The sequence below is a fragment of the Limulus polyphemus genome, unplaced genomic scaffold (assembly GCF_000517525.1).
Source record: "Limulus polyphemus unplaced genomic scaffold, Limulus_polyphemus-2.1.2 Scaffold6791, whole genome shotgun sequence".
NCBI classification, from domain to species: domain Eukaryota; kingdom Metazoa; phylum Arthropoda; class Merostomata; order Xiphosura; family Limulidae; genus Limulus; species Limulus polyphemus.
This window is the reverse complement of record NW_013672401.1, coordinates 3373-26992: the sequence shown is the minus strand read 5'-3', so window position 1 is coordinate 26992 and position 23620 is coordinate 3373. Positions and strand designations below refer to the sequence as shown.

The 23620-nt window shown below is 32.5% G+C and overlaps 1 protein-coding gene across 4 annotated transcripts; it reads right to left on the bottom strand.

The window, feature by feature from the left end:
* Positions 1–292: 292 nt before the first annotated feature.
* On the bottom strand, positions 293–22592 carry LOC106474073 (THAP domain-containing protein 3-like). 4 transcript variants are annotated; one of them, XM_013934758.2, is made up of 4 exons: positions 22420–22592; positions 21661–21865; positions 7185–7379; positions 293–746 (listed from the first exon to the last, which is right to left on the bottom strand). In XM_013934758.2, exons 1-4 carry the CDS (start codon positions 22494–22496, stop codon positions 714–716), a joined length of 510 nt encoding a protein of 169 aa, XP_013790212.1. In that variant the 5' UTR covers positions 22497–22592; the 3' UTR covers positions 293–713. The 4 variants fall into 4 exon arrangements, with proteins under 4 accessions (XP_013790212.1, XP_022258163.1, XP_013790213.1 ...); XM_022402455.1 differs by lacking the exons at positions 21661–21865; positions 22420–22592 and adding exons at positions 19504–19699; positions 19944–20315; XM_013934759.2 differs by lacking the exon at positions 293–746 and adding an exon at positions 1159–1949.
* Positions 22593–23620: the final 1028 nt, after the last annotated feature.

Genomic DNA, 23620 nt, shown 5'->3' with positions numbered 1-23620 from the left:
TGGAAGAAGTACCATTCTCATCACAAAGGTGGTTTGCAATTTCATTAGGTTCGTCTAATTGAGAGATGGTACATGTTATCTGAGGCTGTTCCATTGTATAAACAGAACCTCTGTTGAATGTTGTGTAAGTAAATTGCTTGGCATCTGGAAGCAACATACTCTTAATTTGTTTCATGGACAGTGGCATACAATGGTAAGAGTGTTCCACTGAACTTATCATTGTATCATTAGTACATTCTAATGGGGTTAAAGTGTTCTTGAAGTACTCGGATGAAAACTTTTCACTTGCTGCTTCTTCCATTAACAATGATATATTGTAATCATAATGTTTCATCATCCCCAGCATACATTTATTAGAATGTATAAATTTCAAAGATGGAAGCTTGTTATTATCAATACAATTCATAGATGTTGACAAGCTGTTATAAAGACATTCATTAGTTGTTTGCTCAATGTTTTCACTTTTTTCCTTTTTGATAATGCTTAACTGGTCACCACTGAAATCTGGAAGACTTGAAGATGATACCTGATGTGGTGTCTTAAACAGCAATACTGGAACTGGCAACATAGAAAATGTTTTGGAAATGGCATACTGATGATCAAGATCAACAGCACGTCTATTTGCCAAAGCAGAGAACACCTCAGGATACTGTGTGACTGTAGTAGTGTTTGTTGGCTCAAAATCTATCCCATGAGTTAAATCTGTTTGTATGCTAGATCCCTGTGTGCTCTTGACTCAATGATGCCTATTAATAAAAACAAAATAAGTTTGAAAAAGTCTTCTGTAAGCCTTGAATAAGGAAAAAAATACTCAGAATAAGATATTTTAAATATAATGACAGAACTAAGAGACAATATTAGTATTCTAACACATCTTTTCTTATGAAAAAACTATTGTAAAACAGGTAAAATTTACTTTTAATAAACTCAGAAATGAAAATTAAATCACACAATTGACTCTGTACACATTTATAAAATGTAATTTTTCTTAAAAGATCCTCATTCATTTTTTCTATTACAAATCAAAATACAACCACAGTGTATAAACTAAGCTTAAAAGTTTAATTTGAAAAGATCATTTATTTTTTGGAAAATGATTAAATCAATACCAATGATATGACTGTCAGCTTGAGCTGTAAAGATTCCAAAAACACTCAGTAAAAAAAATTAATAACATTTATTGGCAAGAAGTTATTTTACTGTGCAACTGATTGTAAGGTAATGCTCAACTCTATAGCAGTAAACAAAATTGTTTAAAGTACATTTAGTACTTTTTTATAGATAGATATCATTTTACTTTGAAACTGATTCTAAAACAGCATTTGCCCTTAAAGCTGAAAACAAAACCCCTGAAAATTGATTTAGTATAATTTACTGACAAAAAACATTTTACTCTGAAACTGATTCTATGAAAGTTCTTACTCTTACTAATGAGTTTAATAGCTAGCAGTAAACATGTTTACAGAAACAGTTTAATTTGAACAAAACAGCAAAAGTTGATGATCTGATAATACAGTTGTAAGAACTAAGAATACCCTTTCAAAAGATGAATTTTAACCAGACAAGTTGACGGTGAAAGAAACCAGATTAGAGACAATTAGATATTCATTTCATTGGTATTTCATGATATTTTGCCAAATCACAGATGTCATTAATTGGATTCTAGGTTTAAAATAATGTGAGGAAATAAATTATCTGACTTGCTTCCACTCCTTTTCTACCATGAATTTATCAAAGACTGAGTCATTGAGGGGAACTTTAAAATGCTTATAAAGAGCACCAAGTTACTCTTCCCCTTAGCTCATCAAAGAATGTAAAACTGGGGATCAAGCCACTCCAATGAACTGTAAACAAAATTTTCAAAATCTTCAAGATGATAGTTCAGTGTGGAAATGAAGAACTCTGCCATATATTTCAGCTTTGTTCCTGCAGTATGGATAGATTGGTCACTGAAAACAACATTTTTAGTTATTATGAGAACATAATCAAAATTTGACATCACAAATTTTTTTCCTAATGCAACCCAAAATGCCTGGACTTGTAAGGGTTAACTTTGTTGCCTTTTGGTCCTTTTGTAGCCAATCTGAGCAGTTTAAGCACCTTTTATAAAAATACTATACACAAACTAACTCACTAAAATTTTAACCTGCATGTCATGGATTGGCACAGCTTATAAAAACCAAAATTAAGCCATGCTGAGCCATAACATCATATATACTTCTTTCAGTCAAACATTAATGTACATGCAAATATGGCATATGAAGCAAGGAGTTCAAGATTTTACAAAATGATTAAAATGAGTAGTGCTGCACAGCACTAAAAATTATGATAGTTCAGCTCAGTAAAGCACAGCTTATAATATAGGCCTTAGGGGTGTGATCTACCAAGCTCCATGCCTGTGATGAAGGAATGTGTTGGAGTATGGATTTGAAGAAGTTTCTTTTCAGGTAAGACCTTAAATATGGTGTTTAATGAGATTATATTAATTCTTTTTATTCTAAATGTTCAGTATTCAATAACCTTCTTTACCTTCTGCAAAGACCTCGAGGAATTATCCTGGCTTCCCTGCCCTCTCAATGGGCACGGGGAGTAGTAATATACCCAGCAAAAGTCAAGTTAACTTTATCTCGGTTTAACTAACACCTACTGATATTGAACTTGGAGTGAATGTTCTTGAAAAGTTGGTATACATAATACTAGTAATCATACTATAATTTTGCTTGTCAGTATACAATATAAGCATGCACAATAAGAATTGTACCCAAGAAAAATCATGCAGGCACATTATGTGCTTGACAATAACCAGCTTGCCTACCAGTGATGGAGAGCTGCAAAACTGAGTGAGTATGTCACTAGAACTGCTCTATGAAGAAATAACAAAAAAAAATCTAAATATACTTTACTGACCATTTTGTACAACATTAAGGTCTTAAAGTTTTCAAAATGATCTGATTTAGGTCATAGAATAACATTAAAAGTTTATCGATAGTATTAAGTACAGTAAAGTTTAGTCCTAACTATACTAATGTTAAAAATGTACACACCTTACAAGTCTAAGACAAGTGGACTTGCACATTTCAGTGTCTATGATTACAATTCATTTGTATTATTCTAGAAATCTTGTATATTTAATAAAGTACTATTGCAGTAAAGATACTAATTTCACACAAATGTTTTGTGGGTCTCTGCTAGTAAAAATAAAAATTATGTAAAAGTTTTGTTATTCGAAGTTTTTTAACATTCTATATTAGAAACAAAGAAAAATAAATTCTTATTTTTAGTATATCTATAAAAAATCATAAGACCTTGTGATTTTTTTTATTAAGTGTAACGAATTTAAATGAAAAAATGTATATTTTTACTTTAATGCCCCTGAAAGAAAAAAAGAAAGAAATAATTATGCATAAATGACATAAGGAAAATCTTTCATTTAGTTGAAAGAGTGTAACAGATGAAAGTTATGAATCCTCAGGTAATCCTAATGTGTCTAGTGACCAAACTGGTTCAGAGATTAATGAAGGAACTATCAACCTATAGAAAATTAAAGTTTTCCAAATCCATAGCCAACAGATTTCTCTCTCCTGTTTCAACATAATTTTAGAAATAGGGCATCTTATAAAGCCTGTATAGGAGAGTTTGCAAAGTTCTTGTACAGAAAGAAATGAGTTAGAAAACACACTAAAATGTAAGAAACTAAAGAAAAATCAATAGCTCTTTGCAGTTTCATTTCTTAGTTTATTCTCTATTGTTTTTCTGTAAATCATTAAAAAGTTATACTGAAACTTAAAACTCCAATACTATGCATTAAAGTTTTGCCTGTCTCACAAATTGCAATGCTTGTTCTAAGCATAACATGCATATAAATAAAAGTTCTGAGATACAGCTTATGTGAGGATTGTTTATTTTTATTTCTTGTTTAGGTGTTTTTTAATAATTTAACCAAATTAAAAGAACTCTAAAAAAAACTTAACTAATGTTATGAAAGATAAAATGACATCACAGAAGACATGTACAATAACTTAAGAGTTGTAAATCATGTACCCCTTGTTTGTTTGGTGCTCCAAAGGTTCAGAAAAACTCTAGTGACAAATGTCACTTCCATAAACATACTGTCACTATAACTTTAGTTAAATATTAAAAAAACTTAATAACATAAAAATAAAGAAAAAAAACATAAACTCTATAAAGGAAAGAAAATACACAAATGGAGACATTAATAGGTGTCTTACCATATCATGGCTACATAACCAAAAACATCATAAACATTTGGAAACAAGCATAAAAACAAAATACAATATAAACAGCAAAAACCAGCACTAAAATCAAAGTTAATATTTTCCTGTACTGAAAATATATTTCTGATAGGTACTTGAACTCCCATGTACCCCATGATCAAAATGGTTCAACTGCACCTCGCATGTAAATTATCATGCAACAACTCTCCACCAACAGGAGTGCAACACACCCTCCTAACAAATGATATTACCTATTTTCAATTCTACCAAACTATCACTTCGAGATTAGGCAGAAAAGCATCATTTTTCAATGGGGAGGAAGGGTGGGAAATGTAAGAGAGAGTAAGTATCTATTGGAAATATATTTTCAGTATAGGAAAATAATAACTGCAAATTGGTACATTACCTACACTCACATGTATAGCTAGAATCCCACATTAAATAGGCAAAGACAGCAGTGTGAGGGATAACAAATAAGTAACGAATGAAAGCATCTGAAGAACACTCGTGAAGTGTGATTCCTGTTGGGAGAGAACATACTTAGGATACCACACCACTTCTGTACCAGGTATATTCAGCATCCAGTGTAAAAATAGGTGTCACATACACAGGTTGAAAGTGGAAGGAGAACAACCAAAAAGGGAGAGCCAACCAGTTGGGTCAGAATCCGATTCACAGTATATAGGTAGCTCAAACCTATAGAAGAAAGTCTGTAGAAGAACCATCTAAAGACAGGAATATGGGGAAAGTAAAAATGGAAGTGCTCCAAGGTGTAGAGTGGCTAGGGCCCAATGGACCATACACCACTGGTCAACTCCAGTACAAAACCAAGCAGTACCAGGAATAGAACTTCTGACTCATGGTAGGAGAAGGGTCCATACTGTTTTCTCCTCAAGTTAAGTAGAATTGAAGGATATACTGTGCAAACCAGTCTATGAAATGGACACATGCGCAAATTCACATCCAGGAACCCAACAAACGATTGATGGTAGGAAGAGATGTGCCTATGTGGCAGGTCACATCAAACTCAAACAGACAGACACTCCACATCAACCTCAAGCACTGAAAACACTCTGAGGTGGAGCGCAAGATGAAGAACCGTCACCCCGATCAACATGATCCTCCGGATAGGACCACACAGAAGCCAAAGCCACAACATCATTCTCTGGGTACCACTGCATGGAAGTGGATCATCTCTTGAAATATATAGCAATCATACTTTCTGGATAGAACCAGTAATTGGGTTCAACATCAACCTCCAGGACTCTTGCAAGGAGGTGGAGATCATGAGGCAAATTCAGTGAGGCAAAAGTAACACAACCAACACATGTGTGAGGATTTCTTGATTGATCCAGCTCTAATCCAAAACCTCTCACTGTGAACTGACATCCAGGTGATGGTAAGATGAGGGATCTCAATCGAAGGGGTGAACTCCAATGTGATGGATCTACTCCAAAGCAGCAGCATCCTCCAGATAGGACCACACAAAGGCTGGAGCACAAGAACAACCTCTGAATTCCACCTCACAGAAGTGGATTGCATCTATAAAATATAAGCAGCCTCACCCTTTGGATAGAACTGCATAGAAACTGTGCACAATATCAACTTCTGGGACCTACTGCCCGGAGCAACATCGTCCCCCAAAACGTCACCCTCTGGATCCCACTGCAAAGATGTGGATCGCATCTAGAAAACATAAGCAACCTCACCCTCTGGATAGAACCACACAGAAGCTGGGTGCAACATCAACTTCCTGGACCCACCGCATAGAGATGCAAAGCATGATTAGAGGATCACATGCCATCTACAACAGCAGAACACCACCACCATACTCTCTACTGAATGGAAGCAAACACATTCAGGAGGATTTATTCAAGATCCACCACCCCAGTGGCTCAGAACTGGAAAGTGGCAAGGACACACATACTAAATTAGCAGAACAAGAGGGAATAAAATGCAGTGGAGAGTCCAGAGAAATACCAACACCATAGACAGTGCAAAACCTTATTCAAAACCTTAGCACTAAAATCCAAGGTCATCTAAGGAAGGTTTATTCTGAAAACCTCAATGATGGAAACATCTACAAGTATTAATGCAGTGAATGTGACAGCACTTACACAGGTGAAATGGAACACAATATAAGCATTAGGACCAAAGAACATTATAATCCCCTATCACACATTTACATACACGGTACTACGATGCAACATCCAGTTAAAATATTATACAATGAGAACAACATTAATAGAAGAAAAATAAAAGGATTAACTATTTGTGAAATAAAAACTAATTTAAATGAAAACAGGTGTCACCCTGTATGTTATCTGAATTAGAACAAAATGCTCACGTTATATTTCACACAACAGATGACAGTTACCTGATAATAACCACATGAATGGTCAGAACAATAATATAAAGTTAAACAAAAAATAAAAACAGACAATCCACTCAAAACCTGCATATCTGGACTTTTATTTAGTGTAAAGTGGATTTCCTCTCCTCACAACAAATAACATGCATATCCCAGTTTTTTTTTTTTACAGATGATTTTGAATTGTATTTTCTACTCAACAAAGCTTTACTAAGCTGTATTAATAACATGGCAGATCTCTGTTAAATGTGTTCTGAAGATAGACAAACAATTTTCATAATCACAAAATCCAAAAAATGTATTTCAGTATCACTTTTCCTAATGAAGATGTGGACCATTTTTAAACATCCTAAAGACTGCTGTTATAACACAAGTTAATAACAATTGCAGTGGCAAAGACATTTGTCTTAGTTTCATCGAAAACAAACTGCTTAACACTAAACCTTTCCATTATTTCCTTTTGTACAATTTTTATTTTTGAAACCAAAATCATAAATTAAGAAGCATTTGGTTTGATAAAAATATTTCAACTGTCAAAAACATTTTCATCACAAACAGACAGAACCAAGCTAAATTACCTTCACTAACTGTTTTCTGTGTGTAGTATTATTTGTCTCTCTCTCTCCTTCATTGTAGTGATACATCTTGTGTCTTTCAGATGAAATTCTTTCTTCTTTGTTTGACATAGTAATTTTCTTTCCATTTTTGTACACTCTCTGTGTATTGGTAATTTTCTTGTCTTTCACAGTTTTCACATGAATTTTTTTTTGCTTCTAAATGATAGATAATTAACATTTTAAGATAACTAGCATTAATGTCATGCATAATAAAGCACATAAACCAATATATTAATCATTCATTTAGATTGTATTAACACATTCAATGAGGTCCTTGTGATGTTTGTATACAGTATTAATCATGCATTGTTAAAATGTCATTACCTTGCTGTCTAATCACCATTGCTACAAGAACTTCAGAGCTTTTTGGAAAGCATGAAAAGAATGCTATAAAGCTAGACAGGTCACAAACATAAAAATTGCATTTTACAGGTATTTTGGAGAAAGGTTTTGCTGGTGAATATAATGTGCATTTAGGTAATTTTCCTTTGCCCCTCAACAGTTTTATTGTGCATCACAATAGCACTATCATAGCTTTAAGCTATCAATTTCACTTTATCACTGTCTTGAGAAAAATAAATCAAATAATTAACACTGCAGTTGGAATTGCTTCTACATAAGTCTTTCAAGTGAAACCACAAAAACTTTTCTAGTCCCACCAATACATGAGTAAACTAATACCAGTACTTTTTTGATATACTATGAAAAAATTAGTGCTTAAAGCAGGCACAAAGGCTGAATAATGATGCATGGAATAATGGAAAAGGACCTCGCTTCTATTTTGTTGGTTTAAAGAACATGAGGTAATGATTAAGAAGGACAGACAGAGGCATTCTTATTGTGATGGTAAAGGTGAAATTCTTGGACTGTCTGAAGACGAACTACTGGAAAAGTATTTGCCAAGAATATTTTAAGTTGTATCTTTCGTTGGAAAGGTTACTGCTTATGTAGATAAGGGTGAGGGTGTAGATTTGTTGTATCTGGATTTTAAGAAAGCTTTAGACAAGGTGCCACAAAAAAGGCTTGTAAAAGAAATTATCTATAGGTGTGGGGGATAACTTAGCTATTTGGATAGAAGAAAGCAGAGGGTTAATATAAATGGAGATCAATCAAACTGAATGAATGTAACAAGTAGGGTATCTCAGGGAGCAGACTTAGAGCCTTTGCTCATTTTAATTACATCAATGACATGGATGAAGGAATGGGTGTTGCTAGCTGTAAAGAGGATGCTGCTGGTTTAGAAAAATATTTAGATCATTTATTGAGTTGTCAAATAAATGGCAAATAGGTTTTAATTATAGTAAATGCAAGATAATGCATGTGGGTTATTATAATCTGAATTATAAGTATAATTTTGATTGGAATAACTTTAACAGTGTCATGAGAGTAATGGATCTTGGCATAATGGCTGATCATTCTCTTAAGCCATCCATGCAGTGTGCTGTTGCTAGTGGTAGGGTAAATAGGGTTTTAGAAATATTAAATACAAGTCTAAAGAGTTTATAATTTCATTGTATAGGCCATTGGTTAGGCCACAGTTGGAGTATTATGTTCAGTCTTGGGATCCTTACCTTAGGAAGGACATTGAATTGTTGGAAAGGGTTCAGAGGAGGGTTAGTAGAATGGTGCCTGAGATGGAGGATTTGTCATATAAGAAGAGATTAATAATCTTTGAAATTGTTTTCTCTTGAAACAAAAGAAGAGTTAGAGGGGATCTGACTGAAGTTTTTAATATTGTTAAGGGAATGTATAATGTTGATGCATCATCTTTTTTCATATGTAGGACTAGGGGACAAAAATATCAATTTTGCCAAGGTAGCAGTCATCTTCAGTTAAGGCAGTTTCATTTTTCTAACAGGGTGGTTGGCTTTTGGAATGGTTGTCTTCAGAGGTTGTAGAAGCAGTAAATTTAAGTTAGCTTAAGAGAAAGTTTGATAACTATATGAATGATGAGGGCTGGCTTTAAAAATTAAAAAAAAAAGTCTTAGTTTAGTTTTGAGAATGGGACAGCTGAAATGGATCAATAGGTCCAGTGATGTCATCTGCTAGTATTTAGTGCCTAAAAACACCTGGATTTAAAGATAATTCTGTTTCATCATGACCATGTAATTTCACTTCAAAATTCCCCAGATGTTTCTGTATACTGGTACTTAGCATCTTCAATATGTTAGAGACTGTGAATACATTATAGTTAATAGAAGGAATGCCATACTCGTACAATAAATTTGCTAGGACTACAAGTGGCTTATTTCCATGTATTTGTATAATAGTGCATTTGCTAATGAGCAACTAACTTGATATGGATCTACTATAGAAAAGTGAATTATCCTTACACAAAAACAATTTTATTCAGGTAACTTAAAGGGAAGCATTCCAATGTCTTTTATGCATGAGGTGTCACTGCAGTCTTCCTACTAATAGTTTGTTTATGGAGTACACAGGAATGAAAAAGTTTGAAACAAGAACTTCATTACTAGCTTTAAAAATGTAAGTGCAGTCTTCTTTAACATAATTTACATTTGGTTAGTGTTAGGTATTTATGGGTTGATTTATCTTATGATATGGATCTTTGCTTTAAATTTGAGCTGTTTCAAACATTTGATAACTACACGTAGGTACGTTAATTGCATGTGAACAACAAATGCTATAGGAGATACCAGCACTTGACTCAACCTCATCTTAAGCTCACAAGTCAAACTGTAACCTAGAATATCTCATGGACTAAAAAACCTGAACTTTTTAATTTATAAATCTCTTTTTGAAATCATCATCCGTGACTTTGTGGTATTTTTACAATGTATATATATTTCCTGGGCTCCGATTCAAATTAAAAACCTCTCTCACACCAAGCCAATAAATCACTTTTTTTAACAACTCAAAATAACTAAATTCTTCCTCTCTCACAAAAAGGCCAATCCTCAGGCTAATTGTCATGGTCATGGAATAGTCGCTAGTTGGATGTTAATGTATTAAATCATTTTTACAATACATATTTCCTAAATTCATATTCTAACTTCAGACATCTCACACTCCAGGCTAATAAGTCACTTTTTAACAACTCAAACTACAACAAATTTTCCCCCTACTTTTCAGAAGTAAACCAGGCTATCACCCTTGATTTACAAGATCTGGAATGGCTCAATAGCTACACTGATAACCTCAATTTATATCTAAAATAACAAAGCAAGTAGTATTTTCTTTTCATAAATGCTCAGGTTTATGGATAATACATTTTTCAAATCCAATAATGTGGGAGCATTAGATTTACTAGTTGAGCAATGCATCAACAATAGGTTGAATATCCTACTCGTACCTACTGTTCCTTGATGCATATACACGTACATATGTGTGTCATCTTCAATTTATACAAAAAATATAAAATAGTTTTTATACCATATTCTATTGTTAAGTACTAGTTATATTTAATTTAACAACATAAATGATAATTTTATTCTTACTTGAACCCTTAAGTCAGACTAAAACAATTAAGCCTACAAGTTGTATAAAAATATTCAATCAGATTAAATAGTATAGTCTTGAACTATATTGGTGAATAGTATAGTTCTATATTAATTGGTAATAAGGGCTAACTGCCATGCCCAATGCTGACTGCAGAGTTTGGATGTGTAGTTGGATTCAGGATGTCATCTGCTAAAGTGTGTGTCATTTCTTAAATAATTTATTAATTAATTTGCTGTTGTTATGACACTAGCTTTTCATCTGTGATTGGATGAATAACTGGCAATGTGGAGTATCCTCAATATAATTTGGGAGATATTTCCTACATTGCCACATCCAACTCAATGACTTAGGCATTACTGCAACTTTTCAGTCTTCAGCATACTAAACACATTATAAGTCAAAGTCTATAAAAAATAAAACTCTTCACTTGAGACAGTTGATTGATCAACAAATAGATTCTCAGGCTGAATATTCATATGCTGAAAGAAATGTTCAAACTCTTCCAAATAATTCCCAAACAATCACTATTTTTATCTAGAATATTCTAACAAAGCCTTATAATGCTAAATGTTAGGCTGAATATTAATTCATATGCTGAAAGAAATGTCCAAACTCTTCTAAATAATTCCCAAACAATCACTATTTTTATCTAGAATATTCTAACAAAGCCTTATAATGAGAATAAAACCACCAATTTTCTAGACTTTCTTGACATGTCCTCCTTCTGTGTGATATCACACACACTTAACACACTCCCCACCTTGTGTTTGAAGCTTCCACAATATGTAGGAAAACACAAGGAATGATTTTACTTTCAAACATTATGCCTAGGTGCTATTCTAGAAAACCCTAACCCAAGAACAAAGGATTTTACCTATGCAAAAACAAACAAAAAAAACTACATTTGACTTCTCTAAAGTAGGGCACTTACTAAAAAACCTACTTGCCAATTAGTCTGTAAGGTGTAACATGCAAGTCCTTTCACAGTATAGAACCCATTGATTACAACAAAATAAAAAGGAACCTGTATTATGAAACACTAGAATAGATATTGTGGGATGCAATTATTTTGAGAAACTTGCTTTCTCTGACATCTAGGTTAACAAATTTGTCTATTTCTAACAAATTAATTAAAGGAGAATTCCACCCCTATAATTGCATTGGTTAAGGAACATAATTATACCATAACTATAAAACAAGATAATAAATATTGGACTATACGGTGTTATGAGATTCATAGATAACATCACATGTTAGAATCTTACGATGCACTCCAGTTTGTGACATTGAAATGTTGATAGCCTACTCACCCATATGAGTTTACAAACAAGAACAAGTTGCACTGTTTATGAAATACTGAGAAAGCAAATTTTATACTAACGCTTGGTTACAATGAAATAGCATGACAGTACATTGTCTTTTCTGAAATTAAAAAAATAAAATGCTTCTTACATATTTTTTTACTTCTACCATTGGTCACTGAAATAAAAGAAAGTTATGGTCATATACAAACCTACAGACAAAGCAATTTGTATACTTATATTCCAAATGATTTTGTAACAACAGTAATCTAAAATACCTTTTCTTTCTTCTGGTGTCCAGATATTCTCCTCTCAATATCTTATAGAAGGGGTAATGCCAATACTTTTTGAGAATTGCCCCTCTCCACCATGTTGGTTGTCAAGGTTTAGCACCCAGAAACATAGACCACAAATTCCTCTTGAAACAATCAAGAAAGCAATGTTCCTGACACACAACACTGTTTTTACTAAAAGAAAATATCTACATGGTATACTCCATTCATAGGTGTTTTTTTTATCCATTTCTTTGTTATTTTCATTTTTTCAGAATTCTTAACGGAATATGATGGAGGTTTGGGGACATGGAGAAATGCAACACCTTGTTATCATACTTACTGTTAGTACAACTATATGCCTTACATTTGGCCATGTTTCTTATCAGATATTTGGCTGTGTACTAACTGAATCTGTAGGTCATAAGTAAAGGTAGTTCAAATCCACAAATGACAGAAGTCCTTGGAAATTATAGATCATACATGTAATTTTCTACAAAATTCTTTAACACATTTATATTCTTTCACATACTAAATGAAACAATCTAACCCTCACAACATTTAGAAATTCTTCAGTCACATGCAATAAAGACAAACTAACTTAATCAGCTTCTCTACGATTAATTTCCCATAATAACAAGACTGTCACTTATAGGCTCATAATAGCACATTAGTCTGTCTGTACACATTCCTGTCAAGCTGCTTGTTGAAAATAACAGAAACAATTTTCTTCTCTTTTTCTTCTTCAAGAATATCAATCCAAACACACTGTACCTTTTCCAACCTCAGTAATATCTCTCACTCAAAAGCTATCTGCTCACTTCTAACAAACAAAATTACCTATCCCCACTCTTTAACACAAACTAAACAAACAGTTCTTAAAGGAAGAAGAGGGCTTGATTGTGATTATACTGAAGAAACTTTTAAACATTTTGCTAAGTGTTTAGATGTGGTAAATAACAAGAGTTTATTTGATCTTCAAAAAGTCTTTGGGGAACATTTATTTCGAATACTGTGTCCAATGTTTGTCTCACAATAAGAAGGCAGTGAGTGCAACAAAGTGAATAAAAGGGAATACTACATACTAGAATACTGGGATTAAAAGTTTTGAGTTTTGAAGAGATGCTCAGATCTGGGCTTCAGAATTCAAGATAATTTTGGATAAACTGTTTAAAGAGAAAGTATTAATCCTGACCAAAATAAAAATACTATGGCAACTGCCATTGGTATAAAAATATACACAAAGTGTAAAGATGTTTAAATTAATTTTGAAATCCAGTGAACAATTAACCTTCCATTCTATTTGCTATTAATTTTTGTCACTGTTAATGGCATGCTGCTCAAGCATCATAATACTTTTCTCCTCACTATTCAACTCATCTACATGTACTTATTTAAAGTATGTCACTGTATTTAAACATCTCACATATACTTATGATATTATCATACATGTAACTTGACATTATTAGAAATTTATTCCATACATTTTGGAACAAAGGTATATTTGAAATCTACTTTCAAGCAATTAAATAAAGACTTTACAAGAATGTACGCATGCCTTTTTATGGTGTTGGAAAATTAGATGTATAGCACGCATGTTAGTTATTTGAGTGGTATACAGTTTAGGCTTTATAAAAACATTATATAATATTTTGAGGTTCGTATCTCAAACTTAATACAGTAAGAAACAACCGATGTTCTATAATTCAGAATATACACACAATTTGCCAAGATCTTGAGAGAGTGTGCCAAACATATTCTTATACAGTCATTAAAATTGTCCAACAGTAAATTTCAAGTGATTGCTTAGACTGTGAAGTAGATACATGTTCAAGTGCTAAAAGATCTAAGGGTTTAGTTGTGAGAGTAAACATATATCTACATCATGATATCATGATCTAAGCAATCTCTTGATACTGATCATTGGACAATTCTGCTGATTATCCAAAATAAATAGTAACACATACATGATTATAAACCATGATCTCTCATGACATATACAAATTATTATGACACAAAAATGTTTATAATTTTTATCACACATCAGACGTTAAACTTGAATTAAATGAAATAAATAATTTATAACTGAGATACCTCAAAACAGTAACTAGGAACAATATAAAAAAACAGTACACATTTCAGTTTCTTGTTTCTCAGATAACCAATGTAGTTTCAATATATGTAAACACAGACAGTCCTCACACAACATGTTTCAACTTTAGATACATTTTCTTCTGATTATTGCTACAATTACTTACAACAGTGTTTTCCATATCCACATTTGATATTACATCTTTAAAGTTTCATATCAACAGAACTGCTATTACTATTAGAAATGTAGGCCTACACAGACCTCAAAATCAATGATTTTGGGATATGCAAAATTTACAGTACTGTAGCCTTGTAATTGCAGATGATTAAAAACTGGCAAACTGTAAATTTCAAATAACTGATTAAACCACAAAGTACAAACAAATAAACATCCTTCCAAAAGACATGGTAAGTATTCAGAAAAATTAATAGGTTATCACACAAATAAATGAAAATTTTATTTTTTTTGTGATGTTTTATGCAAATATCCTTCATCAAGTTTACGTGATATAGGTCTATAGTACACTGTGTAATATTTTCAAAGAGTATATGCATCATGTTATACTCACAAAAAATATCTGCTTTTCTTTAGGCGTGTGTGTTTATTTCTCTAAATATTTACTTCATGGCCAATTTTATGAGTTCATGTTAAAATGAATTGAAATGTACATGTAATCTTTATTGTTACTTATATTGCAATATATTGATATATATGATTCACCTATCCAGAAGTGTTCTTTTTCTATTAAATGAATCAAGAAAACCAAAACATTTTCAAAATGGAATAGCATACAACAGTCTTCCTTGCTTTTTTTGTTCGAAGAAGAGCTTAATGATGACAATACTAAGCAAAGTAATAATGTCCAAGGTTTATTATCAGGGATAACTCTTGTTTCTTGAATAGAATAATTATTATGAAATCAACGCTACTGTAGATGAGAGTGGAGGAAATACTGCTTGCCAAACATATTCTGCATCGTAACTAAATATTTTAAGCAAATGCTACACTGGTACACTATCTCTGCCATTTTGATGATGTTCCTCAGTCCCTGTTCCCTATACACCATCTCCTCATTGAGAACAGTTGGAAGAAGTTTATAACAGTGTTCTGACTTCCAAGTCACTTTGATGCTGTGTAGACAGCAGAAACCTTCACATGAATATTCAAGACGATGATTTAGCATACCCCGTAAAAGACTAATAACATAAATGCAATTACCAAAACAGTAAAGTCTACATACAATGGGGCAGACCAATAAAGATCTCATAGTCTTACAGTGAGAAAAAATTGATATGTTTATTACAGAAAGCATGACTGAAGGGAATAACTACTCTAGCAATTTTTTTCCAACATCTTTATTTTAAAGTTTTAAGAGAATGGTCTAATTCTATGAGTGTGATGTGATATTGTACTCCTAATAACTTACACAACAATTACATGGACACACACATCACTTCATACTCATCATGATGCTGGAGTTCCACACATGTTTTTCATGCCAATTTTGCATCCTTGATCTGAACAGTGATAAACACCATAAAACTCTCCACTACTAGATTCCATAACAATATGTGTGTTCCAAACAATATGAAAATTTTCTGAGCAAATGCAGACATGTATGAAACAAACAAGCAAATGCTAAAATTTCTAGTGTTAACACTTTCACATACACAGTGATCTAGGCTCAGTTTACTTCTTTAGCTGTAATCACTGATCTCTATATTGAACTAGATTGTGTACTGGCTAATTACTGTATTGATACTTGGTGTAAAGCAGTAGCATTACTGATGGTCTCTAAATTGTTGAGTGTAAACTGCATTAAGTGGCAAGGGCATTCAAGTGATGGTTAAATGCTCTGTAATTATTTCATTTTCTGTTTTGATTATCTTAATTTTTATGGTCTTTTTGTCACTTTACTATGAACATTTTAATTAATTAATAGTTGCTTTTTAATAATTTTTGTAGTAACTATAAAAAGAAAATGGCTATGTAAATTGAAAAAAACACTTGCTTGTACGACTGGCATTGTAAAAATAAAGAGAACAATAAGTGACAAAACTAGGTTGGTCTAAAGTGACTTTATTGTGCTCTGCTGTATTATTAATAATAAAAGTGACACATTTTGGAATAAGCTTAAACAAGTCTGTAGTAAAGTAGAAAATACAGTATAAACACACTGCATATATTAATACTGAAATAACATAAAACAATCAAGTTCTATAGTTGTTTATCAATAAAACATAACTGTTCTTTTAAGTACTACATATTAACACAAGTATGCTAATAGAATACATGTACTACTGAATTATATCAAATTAAACCATAATATTTATATACATTTATTACATTTAATGTCACAAGTTATAAGATAATTAGTTGATAAATGTACTATATACATTTGAATGCAAAACAGCACTTTTATACTTCATTCAATTTGAAACTACTGATATTAAAATGAAATTAATTCGGAAAGCTTTTATTACCTGCAACGTATACAGATTGTTGTTTAGCAAGGTGATGCAGTCAATTTTTTTTTGTATAACATATAATTAAACACTTCATCAAATTGTAAATACGATCATCATATCTTGTACAATATAACATATGTCCATCTAAACCAGAAAAAAACTCCACTCAAAACTTCTTTCTGTATTCCAAGGCTAAGTGTATTTGCTTGAGAAAATTTGTTGGCTTCAGGAGTCTCTCAGTACAACTTTCTGCTGCCTGACACATTTTGATTACACTTGCTCTTCCTTTTACCAAACCACCTCTATTTTTTTTGTAAAAGTTACAAGTTTCTAGTATTTTCACCTATCTAGGCCTCCAAATAATGCTTGATTTTTTGTGCCACTCTGACTAACCAGACATGTATCCAAAAACTGCTTTCTTATAGAGAGAAAGTGGTGTTAAGTTTGGAGTATCTTCATAATCATGATCATCATGTACAGGCTTGTGTACTTCAAGATCATACCCGTGTATCACACACATCTATAGAATCACTGGGAGATATCGTGTAGTCTCTTTGTGGCATTAATGTTTCATCTTGGCCAATACTTTTTAATTCATGACACATAAGTGATGTTTTATATACAGGTGTAAACTGTTAAACAGTAGAGTTGTTATTACAACTGCAAGATAATTTAATAGCTGCAAAAGAAAAAAAAATTAACCAATGGATTTCTGGAGTTGAACAAATCAAAAAGCCTATTAAATGTTCTTATAAATTTAACTTTAGGCTCCCTTCCTTTAAACAGAATTAGGTTTGTGTCTTTGTTGCAAAATTTTATGGCATCTGCCACACTTGAACTTGACATTTGTATTGAAATGTAAACTTTTATTTTTTACTTCTGTTACTGAATGCATAGATCATAATTTATTTCTTAAGTGTAAGCCTTCTTGTTCTTGCAATTCGTGCAAAATGGTAATGAACTATCATTTAATATATTCACCACCTCCATTTTTTCTTCTTCTCATACTCAATGTTTCGAATGAGCTTTAGCACGTGCCATAAATCAAGTACAACATAAATTTTTCAGTTTTGGTTACTAAGTAGAAAAAGCATGACTGCAAGTGTTATACTGGCATCTAGTTCTTTCAACATGGAGAATTGGTAACTTGGACTATCACAAACAAGTGCCATGGTTGTAATCTCAACATATGACAGTTTTTGTAGGCATATTCTCACCAAGTGTTTTTGTTCTTCTTCTGTCATATCATTACTAAAGAAATTTCCAACATGTATCTTCCAGTTGCTGTTTATAGAAACAATCATGAACACTAGTACATCACTGGCAACAGGAGATATATTGTCTTATATATCAGCATCAAGTTTAACATAGTCAAGAAATGTCTTTCCACTCCACTCTATAGGTTTTCATATGGCCATTTCATCTAACATTAAAGCACAAGTACCATTACTGGTTCCTTCTCTTCTTCTATTTACCATTTGTTATAATGCATTAAATGCTTTCTGTGTAAAGCCTGGTGTCCCATTGATGCTTTGATACCACTTTTGAATAACAGATGAATGTGGTAAATCAAAACTGAAAGTATACCTCACAAAACTGCAGGATTTGGTGGAATAAAATTGCAGTGAATGAATAATTTACTAAAGCCACTTATATTCTTTCTCTTTCTTAAAAGAAGTAATTCATTACATGGACAATCTGCTTTATTGCTTGACTATTGCAATTTTTGCTATATTTCTTATTAACTATTAACTTCTACTGAAATGATATGGTGCTACTCAAGAAGAGAACTGAAGTTTTCAGTAAAAACAGACATACCAATGAGCACTACAAAAATCACATATAGAAATTAACCTTCTTAGAAACAGCAATGGTATCATAACTGCTTAGTATATTTCCAATATATTCTCACTGATTTCACAGAGGTGTTATTCTCTTACTCGGATACAGAATAGATTACAATAAATATTTAATTGAAAATTTTCTGTTGATTAGTTTCTTGACAGTTCTGTAGGCCTATGTAAAATATAAGTTTATTTCATTTGCTTATTTAGTTGGCCTGGTGATTCAGGTACTCAACTCCCAATCCGAGGGTCAAAGGTTCGAATCTCCATCATCAAACATACTTTCCATTTCAGTCATGGGGGCATTATAATGTGACAGTCAGTCTATTATTTATTGGTAAAAAGAGAAGCCCAAGGGTTGGCAGTGGGAGGTATTGACTAGCTGCCTTCCCTATAGTCCATCGCTACTAAATTAGGGACAGTTATCATAGATAGCCCTTCTAGAGTTTTACATGAAATTCAAAACAAAACAGATTTATTTAGTTTTGTTAATGCAAACTTTATGCATAATATAAATCTAATATGCTAGCAGCAAGGGTAACCAACTAATGAAACAATGCATTCTAGTCTTTATAAGCATAAATATAAGAAAAGTATATTTAATTAGCTGTTCTGATGACCAGGTTGTAATTTTTTTTTTTTTTTGTAGCATATAACTAACTCTGATCATAACTTATCATTATGTATGTAAAAACTAAATCAAATAAAACTTGACAGCTGAACATAAATTATGATAAAAGTTTTCTTATAATAAACAACTCAATTTTCATCAGTCTAAAGAAATATTTGAGTAATTAGAAGAGAATACTCCTAACGGGCCAAACTTAGAATGATAACATACCTTTTGTAGATGCTCAGGAAACGAAAATACAGTTGGCAAAGAATTATCTCTTAGACGAACATTCTGTCCTGTTCTATCAAAATATTTTTCTTCAAAATGAACAGAGCACAACCTGGAGGCTTTTGTAGGATACCATTTGTCTCTCCGAATATTTGCAATCCATTTTTTCAATAGTTCAGGTTGTCTCCAGGGAAAACTGTATGAAATTTGAAAATCCATGAAATCTACGAAGTTGACAACTACTACATCATAATAAAACTAAAAGAAAACTTTGAGCTTAAAAACGATATTTATAATATTTGCTCAAATAAAAAGTTCTCCTCAGTTAAGTAACGTTACTGCCTTTACTACTTAGGCCTTATTAAGTTATATATCTAACAATGTAATTTATTTACACGGGAGGGGGGGGGGGTAAAAAAGAAAGAAAAACGTGAACTTACCAGTGAAACGACACAGGGCCAGCTCTTGGTCTATTGTTACAGTTCCATGCCACACACATTGGCATTTTTACATTAAGTATAAGTTAAACTCCACAATACGTCTTAACAACTGTAAGTACAACAAGGGACCAACAAGATGGCCACTTTACAACTTCCGGTGACTTCACGTGAAAGATTCAATGCTCAATCCAGTTCAGGATAGAGATCAGTGATTGTAATATTTCAGCTATCGATTATCACATTTTGTTGAATTACTCAAACAAATTATTTAGCCATCGATTTTCATATTTTGTTGAGTGGTTCAAATATATGCGAAAATGATGCCAATGAGCCGTTATATCGTAAGTCACAACAAATAGAGGCTTGGTCATGGCTCCTGCTGAATGAGGAAAAAATAGAATTAGTTTGAAAAAAATAAGTGCGGAAAGTTAATGAGGGTGAAAGGTCTACACTTTACATTCATTTATTTATTTTCTATTTGTTTATTTACTTATTTCAACTCAATGTTTACTTATTTATTAGCTCCATATAATAGAGAGATAAACTTCAACACTTAGTAAAACTCTCCAAGGGTGTATTTTGTGGAGAGCCCCCGAGTTCGGGGGAAATGGCAGTTACTGTGTGACATTTCTAGTCAGGTTGATTGAATACATATACGCAAATTACGCCACAGAGTAGGGCCCACAGCGGAATTAGGGAGACGAAGTGAAGTCATCTTTCTTTGCCCTTCCCCCTTAAAAAAAAAACCTTTTATGAAACTCATTATTTACTCCTAACCCAAGCCTTATATGGGCATGCACTAGTAACCATTAGTAGGGGGATTACACCTTTTTAAACTACTTAATAAAAAGGGAAAAAACACCAAATGAAAGACCGACTCCTAGAATAGAGATTTCTTCCACAAACATTAAAGGGCACTCGAAAACATAAACAAAATATTTAAATTTAAAGTCACGAAAACCACTACCTAAGACATTAGTCATCATTGTCTTCATAATTTCATAGATTACAATGGTTTAGTCTTATACATCCATCGCCATAAGTTTACTAATAGGATTATAACCACCATTATAAGTTAATACCAACATATTTTGTGTGAAACTAGCTTCACCATTTCTCCATTTAGTAAGTCGGCATTTTCATAGAATAATATAATTCCAGTTTCAGTCGTTGTCATAACACAGCCACTAAAATGATCATCGTGGTAATTATTAATTATTATTACAGCGAACTAACATTATCATCAATCACAGTCACTAATATGATCAATTCATGGCCTATATTATTATATGTTATGAGCATCATCGTCAACGATGCACCTCAAATTGGAACCGATTGCAATAAAAAATAATAAGCTTATTATTATTAGCACACACATGATCCATAAGAAGCATAAGGTTCTAAAAACATACACCTGTGGCTGTTGCTGTTTAAGCCAAGCCACATTGGGCTATCTGCTGTGTACACCGCGAGGAATCGAGCCCCAGATTTTAGCGTTGTAAGTCCGGAGATTTACGCTGTCCTAACAGGAGATTAAACGCATACAGAAATGATAAATACAACAAAATCGAAAAAGATAAAATAAAAAATTATAAAACTAATTCATATATAACTATATAAAAATTGGAAAGGAAGATACGGCTGAAATAAAAGGTTCGTTGTAATACTACAACAAAGAATTTTATACTGGATTCATTCACAGTCCTCTCATTCTTACCTTGCTTTTTTGCAAAGTACGTGGAAAACTAAAGATTGTTGGAACTGCACCTGTCTTAAGTCGAACGATCTGTCCAGTCTTATCAAAACACTCTTCAGTAAAGTGGACAGAGCACAATAAGGAATGCGAATGTGGCTTGAAGTTATCACGGCACATGTTGATCACCCATTTCTTTGAGCGTTCGGGATCACTTTTGGTGGGAAATCTTAAAAAAAAAGAAGTAATAAAATGTCATTGTTCATGGGTACAAACATATTTTTTTGGTGTGCACTAAATTTGTTATTCAATCATTCTTACAATATTGTATATCATTCAATAAATTAACTAAGTTGGAATTAGTAAGCATATATTATAAATAGGTTCTCTCAAATTTTATGTGATAAGGCTTGACCTAAAATTAATGTTAATAAGATCTAATCATAAGGAATATTCTCTGAGATTGAAATTAATATCACCAAGTAGATCAAGATCTAACAAAGGCCCTAAACCCTGCCTTCAGTCTTAATGAAGTCAGTACGTGCAAAGTAATTTAATATTCCAACCTGAACCATGCATGGCATCTAATTGATTTAACTGAAATTTGACCATGTTTATAAATATCGAGTTATTTACCGAAATCAGCCCCAGTGATCATGGACGTGACACGTATGGGCGTGCTTAGTGTCTACAGTCTAGTCTAAGTTAGGCCTACAAAATCTACATCTAGATTTGCTATAACACATCTAAGTCTAGATTATATATCTAACTTGATCGACTTACTTATGAAATGTGATATTTTTCTTCTTGCTAGCAATTCCTACCCGATTTTTACAGTTTAAGGCAGAACATGAAGGCATTTCACCCACTCTTTTTTGTTTATTTTTCTGTTTAGTGGGGTCACATCACACCCGTAACACACTCGGATGTTGCTTTGAGATCCCCAATGTGGCCGCTAGTAACTTTCCGGTGACTACACGCGAGACGCATACGCGCTAATAGCTTGACTGAGATATAGAAATCGATAGTGTTAGCGCATAGCAATCTAATAAAGACGATTTAAAATGAAAGTATTTTTCGGCATTTAGCATCTAAAGTATAGGTTTTATTGTATGAGTATTTTTCAGCAGCATCTTATCATTAATTCTAAGTGAAACTTGTCTCCTTTTTTGTTTATATTTTTCTTCCAATAACACAATGTCACACACAGGTTTGTAACTGCGCGGTACAGGAACAGATGAAACAGAAACACCTGAAAAAAGATTTTAACCACTTTTACTTCTTATAAAATTCAATGAGCTACGGCTTTACCCATAAATTTTGGACAGTAATCGTAATTATTTTAATAAAGTCATGCGTTGACGGAATAACACTTTAATTAAAAAGATATAATAAATAGTTTGGAAAGAGGAAAACAAACTTTAAGTTTAAGAGACTGAAAACAAAAATCACTTTGACAAAAAATATAATTATTTTTACTAAGTCAAATTTGAGCAAATATAACTTGTATAAATAGTAGCATATTACTGATATTAGGTGCATTTATTTTTCAACCTAAATTTACCACTTCACCGTATGCAACAAATGGATTAAACCTCCGAGTACAATTACTGATCTGTAAATATTTTAACTCCAATTTTCATTCATAATAAAAGTTAGTAAGAAAGACTACAATAAAGCTTTGCTATTAGTCTGGCTTTTTAGGTATATCGACGTCACGGGTTATTAATTTTACCGAATTTTCTAGGTTTTTTTTTGTTGTTGTTTTTTTACACTTCTAAGTTTATTTATCCATCTGAGTTCGTCATGGAAAGGACTTTCACTACAAAGTATATACATTAATTTGAACTTAGATGTACAGATCGTTAATCAAATACTCAAATTTAGATACTTAATAAAACACTCTAATATCGAGGCTATAAATGTTTCATTTACAAATTCAAATATTCCATTTACGTCATGATTCAAAATTAGCAGGTTTTAC

Bases quoted from the DNA above. Each gene is read 5' to 3' on its own strand.
- LOC106474073 (XM_013934758.2), bottom strand. From the start codon at position 22,496: ATGCCTTCATGTTCTGCCTTAAACTGTAAAAATCGGGTAGGAATTGCT. The intron at 7,380-21,660 runs GTAAGAATGAGA...TCTATCATTTAG, and splicing joins GTACTTTGCAAAAAAGCAAG to AAGCAAAAAAAAATTCATGT. The intron at 747-7,184 runs GTAATTTAGCTT...TTTTATTAATAG, and splicing joins ACAGAAAACAGTTAGTGAAG to GCATCATTGAGTCAAGAGCA.